The 18,941-nt window shown below is 36.2% G+C and overlaps 1 protein-coding gene across 1 annotated transcript in view; it reads right to left on the reverse strand.

The window, feature by feature from the left end:
* The window catches only part of LOC110200653 (ankyrin repeat domain-containing protein 26-like), a 78,139-nt gene that overhangs the window by 27,466 nt on the left and 31,732 nt on the right, over positions 1-18,941 (reverse strand). Inside the window, 6 exon segments of the mRNA XM_078149945.1 lie at positions 3,897-3,934; positions 3,937-4,079; positions 4,942-4,963; positions 4,966-5,098; positions 9,737-10,044; positions 16,637-16,733. Coding sequence (XP_078006071.1) covers positions 3,897-3,934; positions 3,937-4,079; positions 4,942-4,963; positions 4,966-5,098; positions 9,737-10,044; positions 16,637-16,733 — 741 coding nt within the window.

Below are 18,941 nucleotides of genomic sequence, written 5' to 3' on the forward strand. Positions count from 1 at the left end.
TTTCATCTTATTAGTGGGCTCAGTCCAGTTCTCTGACCTATTAAGACTTTGCCTTTCTTCCATTTAAAAAGACTTGGATAATTTTAGTTGCATAAGTAACAGCTAAGGATGCTAGAGAACAATAAACTTTTCTGAAAGACTGAAGGATGTGTGGTAAAGTGGAATATAAGGAATAGAGAAAGGGACTGAACCTGCAATTTCATTGGCCTAGAGAATTTTCAGGTAAGGAAACTCCCTCTAACAATGTAGAGGAGTTCTAGGGAACTCATAGTTTAGACAGTTATCTAGAGCAGTGGTGTCAAATAGATGCCCCTAGTACTGAGTTTTGTGGGCAGCTTTTGTGGAGTTGGACACCTCTGGCCTTGGGTCAGGTGAAATGACTTGCCTAGCATCACGCAGTCAAGACGTATCAGTGGTAATATTGAAGCCTAATCGATTACTCTTAGATTTGAGGCTGGTTCTATCCACTACACCATACTGATTCTCTACTGTGATACATATTTTAAAATGTTCCATTTTACCTTTTCCATGGCTATTCAGCCTGTAATTTTACATTCAAATGCTTAAACAAGGGAAATTTTTCTTTATTTTTCTTTATATATTTATGAATTGTTGAACCCAACTTACTTCTACTAGACATAAATACTATGGCACTTTTTTACGATTTAAAAATTATTTTAAGCATTCTTTTTAAAGTTGAGTTCCAAATTCTCTCCCTCAGCCATGGAGAAGACAAGCAATACATCATTTATACATGTGAAGCCACACAAAACATATTTCTATATTAGTCATGTTATAAAAAAGCAAGAAAATTAAAAAGTGAAAAGATATGCTTCAATTTACACTAAGTTTGTCAGTTCTCTCTGTGGAGTTGGACAGTACTTTTCATCATGATTCCTCTGGAATTGTCTCCTATCATTTTCTTGATCAAAGTAGCTAAGTCATTCACAGTTGATTGTGTGATCATCATTAAAATATTGCTGGTACAGTATACAAAGACCTCCTCATTCTGCTTGTTTAACTCTGCATCTATTCATATAGGTCTTCCCAAGTTTTACCAAAACTATCTCTTTCATTTGTTAGAGCACAAAAATATTCTATCACAATCATATACAACCAATTCTTTGGCCATTCCACAATTGATGGTCATTCTTTGACACCACAAAAAGACCCACTAGAAATATTTTTGTACATGTAGGTCCTTTTCCTTTTCCTTTGATCTGTTAGTGATACAGACCTAGTAGGGGTATTGCTGTGTCAAAGGGTATGCACAATTTTATAGCCCTTTGTGCATAGTTCCAAATCGTTCTCCAGAATGGTTAAATCAGTTCTGAATTGTGCACTAGTGTCCCTATTTTTCCACCTCCCCTATAGAATTTGCCATTTTCCTTTTCTGTCATGTTGGCCAATCTGAGGTAGTGTGATGTGTTGTTCCAAGTTGCATTTATCTAATCAATAGCGATTTAGCATATTTTTTCATTATTATTGATCAGTTTGATTTTTTCATAGAAAACTCTCTGTTTATATTCCTTAACTATAATGAGAATATTATTCATCTTTTCATGTGTGTCACTAATTAAATGACAAGGCATTTGGCTAACATAAGAAGGTCATAATCAATCCCACTATTTACCTGTATTTCTTTCTTTCTTTCTTTTGTTTTTGTTTTAGACAATGGGGTTAAGTGACTTGCCTAAGGTCACACAGCTAGTAAGTGTTATGTGTCTACGGTCGGATTTGAACTCAGGTCCTCCTGAATCCAGAGCCAGTGCTTTATCCACTGCTCCACCTAGTCGTCCCTGTTTACCTGTATTTCAATGCGCTTCTTCCATTTGAAAGTCAGAGCACTGGACAGAAATCACATTAAATCAACATCTGCCCTCACACCTTCTGTTGCTTTATTTTCATTAAGGTGATTCTAAATCTTTATGGTCCACAGTGGCTACCCAAATGAATATGAGCAGAAGCAGCACCAGCAACATCAGGAACACAGTTCAGATCATCTCTTCCTCATGCACCATCAACAATCATTCATCACACATTAGGCATAGGCTCATCTCATGGCCAAAAGATCATCCCCAAGCGTCTTGCATGTCATATGCCCAGGGATCAAACTTAACACTAAGGATCTCCTAATACCATTCACTCAGTAACCTCTGGCTCAGTCATCATAACCTCTCCCTCCCTGAAGGCCCATGGGAGGATAACACTAAATCTTTGCCCCTTTAGGCCTCTACAGAGGGGAGGGATATCTTTTTCTCCCATGGTGCCTAAATATGTAACTTCTGAACTGCATCTAGGGACTCAGAATCACATTTTAGTCAGCTGGGGGATCTTCCCATACTCCTTACAATCACGAAGAATCATTCTAGTATGAATTCTCTGATGGACATAAAGTAGGGTCCTTAGTCTAAAGGCCTTCTCAAACTCAAAAGGTTTCTCTCCAGAATTAATTCTCTGATGTTGAGCAAGTTTTGTCTTCAGGCTGAAGGGCTTCCCACATTCATTGCATTCATAAAGTCTCTCTCTAGTATGAATGCTCTGATGTTGAGTACTAGCTACATTCAAGTAGAAGGCCTTCCCTTGTACATTACATTCATAAGGTATGAATTATTTGAAGTTGAGAAAGATTTGACTGAAAGGCCTTCCCACACTATACACATTCATAAAGAATTTCTCCAGTACGAATTCTCTGATACACAGTAAGATGTGACTTCTTCCTGAAGGCCCTCCCACATTCACTACATACATAAGGTATGAATTTTCCAGCACGAATTTTTACATTACACTCTTAAGGTTTCTTTCCTGAATGAATACTTTGGTGCTGAGTAAATTGTATCATCACACTGAAGGTCTTCCCACATTCATTGCATTCATAAAGTTTCTCTTCAGTATGAATTTTATGATGTCAAATAAGATCTGAGTTGTAGGATAAAGTCTTCCCACACTCCTTACATTTATTAAGGATGTCTCCAGTATAAATTCTCTGATGTAGAGTAAGATATTCCTTCTTCTCATTACATTCATAAGGATTCTCTCCAATATGAATTCTTTGATGCACTGTAAGTTGTGTCTGGAATATCTCCTTGTGTCTCCTGGAATATCTGCCTCTGGCATTCAAGATGTTTCTTTTCTTTCCAACATCTGGTCTGGAAATTGCAAATCCCAAAGAGACCAATTTCCTATAGTTCTCTAGCATCACATCTCTGTACAACTTTTTCTGAGATGGGTTCAATTGTACCCACTCTTCTCCAGTGAATTCCATAGCCATATCCTTGAATGTAAATGATTCCTGTGGCTCCAAGAAGTGATATAGCATGTGCATCGGCCACCCACCCACACATTTTGGCAGACGGGCAGATGGGCTAAACCAGGTTGAGGGTAACCAAGAGGTTTTAAACCTTTTGGCAAGTTTAGGGGGGTGTCTACACTAAGCATGTGAAGACTTCCCCTGGTGGAATGAGCAGATGAGAACAATTTGTTCCAGTGGCCCTGCAAGCAGATGAAACAGACACTGTGGAATGCTAAGAGCTTGGTTAGACATCAAAGATGCCAAGGTCATCCACCACATCTCAAGCCATCACCAGTCATCTCATGTCTGTCCTTGCCACTGGACTGTGATGACTCTTTTGGGGCCTGGCTGTCAGTACAGGAGCCATTCCCTCTTCCTCAAGGCTCCCACTCACTGGGGCAGAGCAGAGGCCACAGAAGATAGAGCACGTCACAGTTCAGCTCAGGATAGAATAGTGGAAGCCACCACCAGCAAGCATGGAAGATACCGAGGCCTTTCTTAGGATTAAAAACACATTACAGTATTCACCTCCTCACTCCCAGGGAACCCATAAATATTCTTAACAAAGAAAAGAGAAAATGTTGAGTTTTAAATTCCAATTTACCTGTCTCAAATTATTTCTTACTGTTCTCAGTTCAAAGCCATGGTTCTAAGAGTGAATTCAAGTTGCTGTTTTAGCTCCACTTCTTTACTATGTTGTTCTTGTATTCTTCTTAACTGTTCTCTAATTTTTTCAAATAGCATTTCTGCAGTCACTCGCTTTTCTTCCTCTTGCTTCAGTGTAAACCTAGATTAAAATTGCTTGTTTTAAAATCACAATTCAATAGAAATAAGGAATATAATGCCATTTAAGTATATTAATCTGTACCTCTAAAGGAAAAGAACATTAATTTGGGGGGAACTGGATCTATGTAGGGAACTCACCATCAGGAAACTCTCAATACTCATGTTGATGGGTCCCTGCTCAGCAATTTTGAGCCTTTGATAGTTGCCTGGGACACTGAGGATTTATGTAACTTGTTCAGGCTCACACAGTCAGGATGTGTCAGAAATGAGACATGAATCTGTTTTTTATTCAAGCTACATTAGGGCATTAAACTTCTATGAAAAAATGTATCCTATAGTTCTTTGGCTTTTTGTATTCAATGGACAGGAAGGTCATAAATTGGATACATATGTCCAGCTACTTCCCTCCTTCCCTGCCTGCCTTCTTGGCTTTAAACTTTTACTGACCTGCACTACAGAGGAGCTAGAGGAAATAACTTTTTCAAAATTATTGAGTTTTGATGCATCTGAATGCCTCTGGTAAAAAGTTTAGAGGGGGATGTAGTTAAAATCTCTGACTAAAATTGGGTGTGGGAATGATTTCTACATTTCTCTCATCCATTTTCACATTATTATTGATTATTAGAGTTGACTTTTTACTACATTTTGAAAAAAAAGTCAAGTAATTGTACTATAGTTTTGAAAATTGACTAAAAATGCATCTCTCATAGATGACCATAAGGTAAAAAGGATTAAATAGGGCTCATTTCATTATGATTTTAAAGATGTGTCATTTTTGCCTTCCTAACCTCAAATCCTCTCTCACAATGCTTCAACATAAGAGAAATGTTTCAAGTCTTTATTGAAACTCATGAGTTAGATACCTGAGGCTACAGAGTTCTCTGTCCATTTTGCTTTTTGATGCTCTAACTGGGATTTCATTTCTCTTGTTTCTGATAATTCTTCCTGTAGTCCAGTAATCTTGTTTTCTAAACTCTTAACTTTTCCAGCGAGTAGTGTACAATGTCCTTTTTTAAGTTTTATTGATGTTCAAATCTAAGAACTGCATCCTGAATTTTCAAAAGGCTAAAGGATCTGTACAGAGAAAAACAAGTAAATAAAAATATGAGTATTTTTAAATCTGCAGACAGTAGCAACATACTTAGAATTCAGATACTCTGCAATGACAAAATAGTATCCAAATATAAATCCAAAAAAACTGAAATATTATTTTGTCAAAAGATTTACATTGAATTCAAAAGTAACCTATTTCCTGTGGACATTGTGGACAATTAAAAAAATCTCTAAATTACACATTACTTTATAAAAAAAATTGAAACCTCAGAATTCTTCACAATATGAGAAAAATATATGTGAAAAGTAAACATTCTGATGTGTACTCTGAGTGGGACAAATAAGATTAATAAATAAGACTAATAAAATGGATTGTATATTTAATACCTACATATTACAAATATACTGAATCATTTTATAAGTATTATAAATACATTTTACCCTAAATAGTTATATGTAAACACTGCTTCTTCTTTAGAGACTTATAATATAAATCAGTATGTAACATTTATACAATGTTACATCCATCTTCATTTATTCATTGGCCAGACTTCTGGTAACATTAACCAAAAAATCGCTGAGACACCAGAAGACAGTGAAAAAGTCATCTGAGCATTAAGGAAAAAAGCTGCCACAAAACACAGGCACTTTATTCTGCAGAGAGATACAGAGCCAAATTTAGAACTAATCCAGAGTTAGAAATGTGTTTCATATCAAGTTACAGATTCAAGAGGCTTGGTTGTCAAGTTTCCCTTGGCAACTTTCAATTCTTCATACAATTTCAGTGTTCAGCAGAATTGAAGCAGCAAGGAGAGAACAGGTTGCTAGAGGTAGACACACTGATAGTAGTGGGTGGTGAGCTGACAGTAAGAGAAACCATAAGCTCAAAGACTCAAAACAAAAGAAGAAAGTGAGGCACAGGGAAGTTAAAGGATTTGTTGAGATTCACACAGGTAGCAGGTGTATAAGGTAGAATTTGAACCTAGGTATTCATGGCATCATGTCCAGTACACTATCCTATATGCCATGGTGACACAAGAATTATGAAAACTAGGCTGACGGTTTGTCAGATTGTTGATATTTCTGGCCATTTAGTGAAAGATTTTAATATTTTGGCTATTCTTTCCATAAGAGAGATCACTGCCTGATATCTTTATGCATCTAGTCATGTCAGTCTCTCCAATGGTTCTCTATTGTCAACTCAGCAAATAAAATTCATACACCTTATCCTAGCATTCAATATTAATAACTCACATGTAGTAATATAACACACATAGGCTCACAACAATCTTGTGAAATAAGGTATTTATAGATGAAGAAAGTGAACCTCCAAAATGCTTGGTTCTTCCCCCTATACTCCCAAGATCTACACCTACTGAATTCATACTCATCCTTTAAAACTCAACTCAAATGCTACCTTCACAAAGAAGTTATTGATTCTTGTTAGTTAATGTTCTTTCCCACTTTAAACTTCACATAGCAATATGACTATACTGTTCAAGTATTTACGCATTTTTTTAATATTAGAGTTATTTATGTATGCTATTTCTCCTTGCTAGATTGCACACTCAATGAGGACAACTTCTTTGTCTTATGTAAACTTTGTGTATATGGCACACAGTAGGTACTTAATAATTCTTTTTGAATTGAAACAAATAGAAAGTCATCTCCTGTGGCTGAAAAATTCATCACCCTGAATCCACCATAATCCCTTTCACTTTGGCAAGGCCTGCCAGAGATTAGGCTCTAATATCAGAGCCTCCAAGAATCCAAAGTGAAATCTATTTTACTATGAATCAATGAAAAAGGACTTTGGAGTATCTTCTTGTATCCACCCACATCTTTGGTTTCTGTTTAACACTGGTATTTTGTTAGGTAATTTAAGAATATTCTTACATTTACAATCAACACTAAGTTGTTCAATCAATAATGAAACATTCTTATAGTTTAAGGGAGGGTAAATCATAATCCTCTGTAGGTGTGTCAGATGACTGAGTGAGGATATCAAGACCATCTACATCCTTCTGTATTTTTCCTATAAAATATGTAACAGCACTGTAAAATAACAAAAACTTAAAAATAGTAACAACAGCTAACATTTCTGTAGCACTTTAAAGTTTTCACAGCACGTTATATACATTATCTCATGGCATCCTCACAATCATTTTGTGTGAAAAGCTTTACCTATAATTATTTTACAAATGAGGAAACAGGCTAAGAGAAGTTAGGTGACTTGTCTAGGATCAGACAGCTAGCTTGCACTGAAACTCAGGTCTTCTTGACTCAATCTACTATGTCACCTAACTACCTAGAAGCTGAATTATTTAGGAACCTTATGAAAATTATCATAAATAGTCATAATATCTCTTACAGATAATAGTCTTCATTTAATTTATAGGGGGAAATGAGGGAAAATCCAGCAATGTAATTATTTTTCTAGCATTCAAAATGGACATATTTCACTAGGAGATTATTTCTAAAAGTATCCATTTTCAGATTAAATACTCCTATATTTATAGTGCAAAAAGGGATACTATGTGTTCACTGAAACATGCATTGCTTTCTAAACAATTAAAAATGAATGTGAAAGTGTACTAAGTTCTGAAAAACTTCCAATACAACTAGCACAAAAGGCCCTTTTACTGAAGTAATATATCTGAAATTTGAATACCATTTTTACATACCTGTTCCTGGTCACTTTTAGAAAAACTTTCTTGGCCTTCCTCTGATGATCCTTTAAATTCCAATTCCCATGTGAAATCAATATTAATATTTAAGTAAAAATTTATTTTATCTAGAATTACTTTTCTTACATTATTGAAATCCTCCCCCCTAACAGTACTGGCAGTTATGACAGCTATAATTTATATATTGAAATATATTTTAAAATGAGGTGTAAATTATAAGAAATTTTTATTTTATGAATTATGCATTTAGCTGGTTATTTTGTAATCTCAATTTACTGCCACATTGTAAGTTTCTGGGAAGATGCTCATTTCATACCAAATCATAGGAAGCTGTGAAGATTGATTTATATATTTAATCTAGTTGAAACAGTTACATTTGAAAATGAAAGGTAAACTGAGAAAATAGTCTGTGCATGATCAATTTATTAGTTGGCTAGCAGTAACCAATAAATTGGGTCAATGGTCTTTCTCAATGACCAAAGACCATCAGATAGGGATTGCTAGCATTCGTAGAGTTTTGGGAATTACAAGAGAACTACACAGTTAGGTAGGTAGGGAAAACAATGAGATAGGTTATAGAATAGAAAGCATCATGGAGATGAGGACAACATCACTGAGAAAAAATTGGGAATGAGCAGTTAGTAACAACCCCTTCTTTCTCTCTTCTGACTAAGAAGTGTTCATTACTTGAGTCCACCTGCAAGATTACAGACAGTTGACCAGACTATGGATAACAAGCCAGATGTCCTTGAAAGATAGCTTGCTGGTATATAAATACTAGACCTGACTTGCTGGTGTCCACATGCCTCCTTCAAGGGTAACACATTTCCTTGACATGAGAATAGAAAAGGGATTAACAAGAGAACTAGATTTCTAAATGTAACTCATTACAGGACTGATGAATTTCTCAACTAAATTCAGAGAGAAAGAATAATGACTTAGGCAGTAAGAGGACAAAATCAATTAAAAAAGGCAGAATCTGATTATTTCAAAACACAGAGAGAATAAAACCTAAGTCTTCATATGTGAAACCGCTGGCCAAGACTGTGTCAAAAGAAGTAGGAAAAAGGTCTCTTCCTTGGTGCCATGTTGCATAGGAAAATAAAAGGAAATGAGATCTGTATCATTAAGTAACTCTATAAACTATTCTGATTGAGCCAAGAAAACATGAAAACAAGATAAGTAGATAATACTCCAACAGTTAATTAGGAATTAACTGTAAAATGTTTAGTTACCTCAGAGCTAGATAGAGTATGATTACATGGAGAGAAATTCACAGAGGTGAAAAGATTACCAGAACTTCTAAAGGTTAGAAAGAAATAACTGTACTTGCCACAAGTCAAACAATCTATTGAAACAAAATAAACATAAACAGTTAAAACTGTGTATGACACAATTATCTTAATTTATGGAGCTTCAATAATGGTATTAAAACAACATTTCCAGATATGGTTAATTGCATTCTATTCAAACCAAAACAATTACTGGGAAGTTTCAACTAACCAGATAATTCAATACTTGGGGAAAGTTAAATCGATTATCATTAGCTTTGGGGAAGATAGATATAAATAATCCAAAATGACAGAAAAAAGAAAACTCATTCATATATGGATTTTATACATGAATGGTTTTAGTTTTTGAAACACTAAAAAAACTGAGTAGCAAACCAGTTAATTAGATAGAAGACCAATTTAGCACACAAGCCTAAACTACTCCCCTTCAATGCTTGTGAACTATGTTACAGTGATTAGAGGAGAAAATCAAAATACCTCCTAAAAAGACACCGGCTAGATTCTAGACTGCATGAGAGGAGTAAAAGCAAGCAGTGAATTCTCTCATCACATGACTTTCTTATTTATTTTGCTTACCTATACTAATAAAGACTGGAATGTAACAAAGTGAGCAAATGATCTACCTATGGAAAATTTAGAATGTTAATTCTACACATGTCTTCATTACCTTTTTTACCTTCCTCTTCTTTTAAAGGCTTCTGAGGGAATGGTTTTTCTACTAGAATCACAACCCCAAACCCAGTCTCAGGGCCACTTCCAGCTCCACCTGCTTCATCTTCTTTTAAAGGAATCTTTCCAAATTCTGTGCATCCTGATTGATTGCTGATCAGTGGCAGTGACTGGCAAGGATAATTCCCATTCGATTTCAAAGTCTTCAAATTTCTGTAAAACTCATTTTTCTGAGGAATACTGGGAGAATCCCAATCAGAATTATCTGAAAAGGAAATGTTGGAGTTAAATAGTGCATCAGTTTTATCCACCTGGCACATCGTTTAATTTTTTCACAGGATATCACTCAAATTACCCCCTAGCTTTATGACTTTATTTTATTTATTTATGCATCCTGTATTTTATCTCTCAGGTAACATGAAGGGAAAAAAAAACATCTGTTTTCTTTCTTTTATTTAACCTATCCTATTTTTCTACAGTTACCAGCTTTTATTCCCTCATCAAAATCTACTTCAGAGCATAGTCCCAAAGAATTTATTAGTAAGATCCTTGGGAAAAGGCTTTTCTTTTGTGATAACCTTTTAAAACTAACATGTAGATTTGACTTCTAAATTAATTTAGTATGCAGCAATAGAGTCTAAACTTGTGATTTTTAACCTGTCATTTATTTATAGAGAATTCTCAGGTGAGGAAATTCCCTCTAATAATGTACAGTGGTACCTTCTCTCTGCAATTTATGGTCTTAGAGAATTGCCTAGGGCACTTAAGGTTAAGTGACTGGCCCAAGCTAACATAGCCAGTATGTGTCAGAGATGAGCCTTAAAACTATTGCTTTTTGGCTTTGAGAAAAGCCCTCTATCTATCATGCTAAAATATTTTTCCACAGAAAATCTTTACAGTTAGGATCCCTTCAGTGACTATATTTAAAAAAAAAAAAAAGAACTCGCATTTGTTCTGAGAATAGTATCATTTTTTTCAAATGTGAACTTCTTTAATTTGACTAGAAGATGTTTTTTTCAGAATAATTTAATTTCTTGAAGATTAATCTTTTAACTTTCAATATGCATTATAAATTCAGTAAGACAATAACAGTTTATAGAATGTAAGTATCCCCTTATAAAATTGAGAAAAGACTACTTTTATACCAGTTTCAAAATGTGCAAATAAAGGACAATGATGTATGAAAGGAATAAACACCAGAATATGCAATAAACACTTAAATTTCTGAGTCTCTAAAATTTCTCTCATCCTTCACATAATCAAGGCATGTCTTCAAGTTATTATTATCCAATATCTCCCCTCACTTTCACTGTCTAATTACTAGTTATTTATATTCATTCCTCAAACCATTTTATCTTGCTTTGGGCTTCTATTGAAACTACTTACTCCAATGGTATCCTAACTGCTAAATCTCACAGCTTTTTTCTCAGTCTTCATCATTCTTGACCTTGAAAAGTTTCAGATACTGTTGGAGTCCCTTGCCTCAAAGATAATCTCTTCAGGTAATCTTTGTTGGGATCTCATCCACTCTCATGATTTCATTGGGAAGTGGTCAGAACAGGTCATACCAGACCATCTTCACATTTTGACAGGGTTATTAGACTGATTCACATGGGGATTATTGTCATTATAGTTTACCTAAATTTCAGCCAAGCATTTGACAAATTCCTTCATGTCATCTTTGCAGACAAAATGACAAACGTCAATAAAAACACAAGACAGAAGTATGGATAGATAAATGTTTGTCAAAGTTCGTTGGATTTTGTTGGACTATATGCTCAATATGAATCAATATAGCAACCATAAGAGCTAGAGCAATTTGAGATTTCATTAAAAGAGATATAATGTCCAGAGGGAGGGAGATGTTAGTCTGGCTGACCTCTGCCTTGGTCAGACCACACCTGAATTCTGTGCTTAGTTTTTGACACCAAATTTTAGGAATGGCTCTGGGACCTCTCAGCCTGTATACATTCAAATTCAACATGAACATGCCTGAACTCATTATTTCCTTTTCCTCCCCTCCTCTACCTCTAAAGTCATCAGTCCTTTGATATTTCTTATCTTTGTTAAAGACAGGCCATCTTCTCAGTCATCTGGGTCTATTTTGTTGACCCTTCTCTCATCGAAATATATATGTATGTGTATATAGACACACACATTTCCACAAGTTGCTATATCCTGTTGATTCTACCTCCATAACACCTGTCATCCTCTCCCTTTTCTTATTCCCAAATCTATCCTCCTACTTCATAACCTCATCAACTAAATATTTGCAATAAATTACTAACCAGTCTTCTTATCTCTGGTTCCTACCTTCTCTAGTCTGTTCCACACAAAGCTGTCAAGTCATCTTCTGAAGGCACTTAACTAGGCCATTCCCTTGCCCTACTGCCACAGCTCAGGAGATATCACAGCTATGAAACCTTCTTTCCACAACTATTACCCTTTTTCATGCTCTCTCCCCCCACTCAATTTTCCTAGAGCACTTTTATCTCTCTCCCTTATCTCCTTTACTCCAAACCTTCTAACAGTTGACATGCTGTATACCTTCATAGAAAGTAAATTCCTTGAGGCAAAGAACTGCTTGTTTTTACCTTTGTGTCCTACAGTACAACAGCAAGCACTTGATATTCACATCATATATAATAGTTGCTTAATGTGTGTTAACTTGAATTAGGAGAATATATACATAATTGGATTTATGTACCTTCATGCAATATAGAAATCTATTTATATCTATATATTTATAAGTATACCTTTAAAAGAAACCAACAAACCAATATATTGGAAAATAATTGTCAGGAATACTAGGAAAATCTAGGAAAACTTCATGGAGGATACACCTGAGCAAGTTTCTGAAGGAAAAGAGAGATTTCAATGGGTGGCCTGAATAGACACATGGAGGTAGCACAGTCACAGGACAACACACAGAATAACTAATAGAACAGTTTGGTTGAAAAAGAGAGTGAAGAAGAGTAGCACGTATTACAGCTGGTTAGAGTCCTGTTGTCAAGGCCCTTAGAAGCCAGCACTCTGTCTCCCAAATGTTTGCTGGCAAGTGAATTTTTTCTGCTTAACTGTTGGAAATTTTTATTTGTTTGTATTTTATCCTATGGCCACCTCATTTTAAAATCTTTAGACTATATAACCAGATGCCAACATGCAAGAAAGTAAGCCAAAAATTGCCAAGAATGAGGAGAGCAAAAAGCATAATATATTCTTGAATAAATGACTTTGGGGAAAGAAGACATGTTTACGTATAAAAGTAAGTAATAAGAACACCCAGTACGTTCTGAGGCCCTCAGACCTTCCCTAGCAATTTAGGAGAGCAAAGGAGTCTTTGGTTGCTTTCTCTTCCTGGTTCCAATGCAGCCATCTTCTATTTTCTATGTTTCTGACTTCCTGTTGCCTACTCTTTTTTCTTCTGTCATCATATACTGTCATCAGCCTATGGAATCTCTCTTCCAAAGTTAAAAGTGTCTAAACATGAACAGCCTTTAGTAAGCAGATACCTTAAGATTTTTAAAAATGAAAGTTTATAAAACATTTTCCTCACTTTAATTTTATCTGATAGACACAGGGAATAAATAACTGAAGGTTTCAGAGCCAGTGAAGTTTGAGAGGCACAGTGGACAGAGAGATGGCCCTGGAATAAGAAAGGCCTGAACTTGAGTCCCACCTCTGATTTTAATGTTAGCTGTTTGACTATTAACAAATCACTTAACATTTCAGAGCTGTAGTCACCTCTCTGAGATCCTAAGTTTCAGAGAAGGTGCTAACCTGCACTGGTAGAGGGAGTTACATCCTACCAATGGGATTACAGGTCTATTCTCTATCACCAAAAAGAATTAGGTGACATAGGCTTGTATCACAGGGAGGACATCTGCATAACCAACTAATTAAACTGAAATGGAGCTCATCCTGTTTCCTAAAACAAACCACCATGAAAGGCCGGACAATTATTAACAAGACAATTGCTAGAGTCCATCTGTCACTCCATATCAAACATATCTATTTCTATTCTCTCTCTTTCCACTGAACTCTTCCATTCTCCTTCTAATACCTCTCCTTCCCTATGTCCTCCTATTATATTCCTTTTTATCTCCTCTTTTTCTGATTTTGCTCAGGCAAGCCTTCAGTGATACTACTTAGTCCTGTTAGTGGTACTAAGACTTTGTCCACCTTCCTCTACATATTTGATGATATAGTCTCTTCCCCACCCCTACCCCAACTCCTAGACACCACTTTTATTTTTTTTAATGTTTTTCTTTTTTATTAATTTACTTTTGGTTTTTAACATTCACTTTCACAAGATTTTGAGTTCCAAATTTTCTCCCTATCTTGTCCCTCCCCACACCCCAAAAAGGATGTATTCTGAATACCCCTTCCCCTAACTTCCATTCTATCCCCCATATAACCTCCCTTCTATCCCCCTGCCCTTCTCTTATCCCCTTCTCCTTCTATTTTCCTGTAGGGCAGGATAGATTTCTATACCCCATTACCCATATATCTTATTTCCCAGTTGCATGTGAAAACAATTGTTAACATTTGATTTTAAAACTTTGTGTTCCAAATTTTTCCCTTTCTCCCTCTCCACCCACTCTCATTGAGAAGGCAAGCAACTTGATACAGGTTATACTTGTGTAGTCACTTCCATAGTAGTTATGTTGTAGAAAACTAACTATATTTCCTTTGATCCTATCTCACTCCCCTCGCCTTTTATTCTATTCTGTTTCAAACCTGTCCCTCCTCAGAAGTCTTTGTTTGCTTCTGATTATCACCTCCTCCAGTCTAGAAATAGTGTTACTGCTTAGTCCTGTTAATGGCACTAAGACTTTGTCCACCTTCTTCTACATATTTGATGACATAGTCTCTTCCCCACCCCTACCCCAACTCCTAGACACCATTTCTATTCAGCTCTGGTCTCTTCATCAAGAATGCTTGAAAGTCCTCTATTTCCCTGAATATCTAGTTTTTCCCTTAAAGATTATACTCAGTTTTGCTGGGTGATTCTTGACCATAATCCTATCTCCTTTGACCTCCAGAATATTATACACCAAGCCTCCAGGCCCTTAATGTAGAAACTGCCAGATCTTATGTTGTCCTGAATGTGTTTCCACAATACTTGAATAGTTTTCTTCTGGCTGCTTGCAATATTTTCTCCTTGACTTGTGAACTCTGGAATTTGGCTACAATATTCCTAGGAGTTTTCCTTTGGGGATCTCTTTCAGGAGGTGATTGGTGGATTCTTTAAATTTCTATTTCACCATCTAGTTCTAGAATATCAGGGCAGTTTTCCTTGATAATTTCTTGAAAGGTGATGTCTGGGCTGTTTTTTGATCATGGCTGTCAGATAACCCAATATTTTTTAAATTCTCTCTCCTAGATCTATTTTCAAGATTAGTTGTTTTTCCAATGAGATAGTTCACATTGTCTCCTATTTTTTCATTTTTTTGGTTTTGTTTTACAATGCCTTGATTTCTTACAAAGTCACCAGCTTCCACTTGCTCCTTTCTAATTTTTAAGGAAATATTTTCTTCAGTGAGCTTTTGGACTTCCTTTTCCATCTGTCCAATTCTTCTTTTTAAGGCATTCTCCCCCTCATCGGCTTTTTAGACCTCTTTTGCCATTTGGGTTAGGCTATTTTATAAGATGCTATTTTCTTCAGTATTTTGGGGCGTCTCCTTTAGCAAGCTGTTCACTTGTTTTTCATGATTTTCTTGCATCACTCTCATTTCTCTTCCCAGTTTTTCCTCTATTTCTCTTAGTTGCTTCTCAAAATCCTTTTTGAGCTCTTCCATGGCCTGGGACTGATTACTATTTTTCTTGGAGGCTTGCAATGTAGGAACTTGGACTTTGTTCTTGTCTTCTTCTGATTGTATGTTTTGATCTTCTTCATCACCAAAGAAAGATTGTATAGACTGATTTTTTTTCCCACTGTTTGTTCATGTTCCCAGCCAATTACCTGAGTTTTGAACTCTTTGTTAAGGTAAGGTTCTGCTTCCAGTGTGGAGAATGTATCGTCCCAAGCTTCAGGGGTATTGTGCAGCTGTTTGCAGAGATACTTCTAGGGACCTGCAATTCTTCAGTTCTTCCAAGGTGGTATGATCAAAGGAGAGTTGTTTACTTCTTTTCTGGCCAGTACTATGGTCTATGACTGACCACAGACACTCTGTTCTACCTTGGAACTTTGAGAAGGATTTCCTCTCCACTACAAGGACCACCATTCCAGCACTCCTCCTTGCCCCAGGACTGCCACTGAAAACTGTGACCCAGATTCAAGCATGGGTAAAGCAAGAGAATCCTGCCTCAGCACCAGCAAAGAGATCCCTGCAATCCCCCTCTGGTCAGCCACTTGATTCCCCTCTATCTGTGGGCCAAGAGCTCTGGAAGCAGGCACTGCCCTGGGAGTTCAACTGGACTGGGCTGGGAAGGAGCTTCTCTCTCACTGCAGTCATACACCTTTCCTACTGACCTTCTAAGTTGTCTTCGGTGTTTATGGGTTGGGAAGTCTGGAAACCACCAGAGCTACCTGCGATTCAGTTCTCTGAGCCCTGCTCCAGGTTTGCTGAGGCCTGGTGTTTGCCTGCACGCCCATGCTGAATTGCATTCCTTTCCCAGCCAGGCACAACAGACCTTTCCAATCAACCGTCCAGGTTGTCTTGGGCTGGAAATTTGTTTCATTCTGTCTTTTTATGGGTTCTGCTGCACTAGAATTTGTTTAGAGTCATTTTTTACAGGTATTTGTAGACCTTTGGGGGAGAGCTCAAGCAAGACACTGCTTTCACTTCTCCATCTTGTCTCTGCTCCCCCACTTTTTTTTTAAAGAAAACTAACTCTCTATAATATAATCTTACCTTCATGTTGTCCCATTGAAATATTGTCTTTTATTGTTTGATTTGTGGCTGCAGGTTTATGCCTGGCAGATCCTCTGGGGAGACTTTCAGTGGCATGCTAATCAAATAAAAAAAATCAACAACAGTTAGCAAGCTCATTGTAGAAACCTGTCTGGACTGCTTTCTGGTGTAAATTGTGAACTTCTCACTTATAAATGAGAGCTCTACAGAAAATAAAAATGTTTTATAAAACACTTTCTTCAAAAGAACAACCTCATTCTTAAACTTTTCAAGTTTACTCTTCTGTCTCTTGTCTTTAGACAAGATAACACTGGTAAATGTTGTGAGGTACACTGGAGCATACTTTTTCATACAGAAATAGATTTCTTGTAAGTAATAATAAAATTCCAAGTCAGGATATTATTGCTTTGATACTTATAATAATATAGTACATTTAAAATACTATTTTCTACATGCTAACAACATGGGAGAAGAAAATAGTGTTTGGGGCCAAACATACTATATATAATCTGCTTAGAAAGGTGGCAAACTCAACAGAGCCCTGGGCTTGAACTCAGGAAGATTCATCATATATATGTGTGTGTGTGTGTGTGTGTGTGTGTGTGTGTGTGTGTATGCATGCATATATGTATATATCTTTATGTATATATACACATATACAAATATATAAATGATGTGTATATGTGTGTATATATATACAAATGCATATATATATATATACAAATGCATATATATATATATATATCTACATGTGTGTGACATTTATGGTAGAATGGCTGAAGAGTTTAGCTTAATCACACCAACCATATCTATTGTACTCAACAATTTGTTGTTGATATTGGAGAATTTAACACAATTCCTGCTTGTTCTAGAGGTCTCCTACACTTGGATTATGTTGTTTTCTCTTCATTTCATTTCCTGGCCTTGTGCTTGATGTCTAATACCTATGATGGCCTCCAATCCTCTTGTGAGTCATGATTTTTTGTCTGTCTGGTAGTTGGTCTCCACTCGACAATAAACTCCACAGTCTCCACTCAACATTCTGCATACTCTAAAAAGCATAAGCATATTCACTGATCTTTTCTTGTCTTCACACTTCATGCTTCTGCCTTTGATTATTTCCAACATAAAGCTGTGAGTTAATCAATTCAACTCTGCCTATTTCATTTTCAAGGGAGATTGTGTGACCCAGATTTCTGACCCCCCCTTTTCCTAGAAAACATGGAAAACCATTTGACATTACTCTCATATTCCTAAAATTCTAGCAATCTATGAGATACCTCCATTTAAATGTTTCCTGAGAACTAATATATTAATAAGTTATCTTAGCATGTCATCATGGAAGCCCCCTCAAACCTTTCTAACTTCCTTGTCTCTATTAGTGATATCTACAGTTTCCCAGGCCCTCAGCCTTAAAAATTCAGTTATTTCCTTTGTTTTCTATAGCCAAGTAGTGGCTACATACTGCTGAATCTTTCTGTAAAATAAACAAGTTATTATTTAACCTTTCCTATTTCCACCATCACTCCAGTTTATTTCAGCATGTTACACTTCTTGAATCATCATCTTTTTTGGCCTATAATGTACGTCTGCTCCAGTTAATCTTCTATACTGATCATAAAAAGCTTTCCTAAAACGCAAAATTTCAAAATATTATTATACTGCATAAGAAATGTTAATGCATGAGGCAAATCAAATCCCAACTTCTAAAGCTATCATTCAAAGCTTCAATTCACACTATCTGATTTACAGAAAATAATTTCTAATTCCTATTATAGGCAATGTTACATCTAACCCTCACTCTTTTACATTCCTTGCAACCATCCTTATTTCCTTGTGCCTGTCCTCTCTCATGGAATGTTTGCCTCCCTCCTCTTTGCCAGTCAAAATTTGACCCTATCTTTAAGTCATTAAAGTACTATCATTAAGTACTAATGAAGGTTTTTCTGACTACTCACAATTAACGCTGCCATTTCCCTCTGTATTGCTCTCAGCAGCTGTGCATACAAGTTGTACAGAAATGTGCTAACCGTGTGTCATAAAAATCATCTTATACATGCCCATGTACTATCCCATCACTTAAAGTTAAGCTACTCATGTAGTGGGGAAGCAGGGTTGTGCACTAAGTCTTTGTTTAAAGTCTCTTACTTTACTGGAATATATCTTACTACCTAGAACAACAGCATATGGTACTATGGCATTTGTTCACTGAATGATTGAGTGAATGACATTTTGAAATTGGTAAGCTATTAACGGGTAGAGTGGAAAGTTCATGGCCTGAAAGTTAGAACCACTGGATTCTATT

The sequence above is a fragment of the Phascolarctos cinereus genome, unplaced genomic scaffold (genome assembly GCF_003287225.1).
Source record: "Phascolarctos cinereus isolate Bilbo 61053 unplaced genomic scaffold, phaCin_HiC Scaffold_1;HRSCAF=81, whole genome shotgun sequence".
In the NCBI taxonomy this organism is placed as follows: Eukaryota; Metazoa; Chordata; class Mammalia; order Diprotodontia; family Phascolarctidae; genus Phascolarctos; species Phascolarctos cinereus.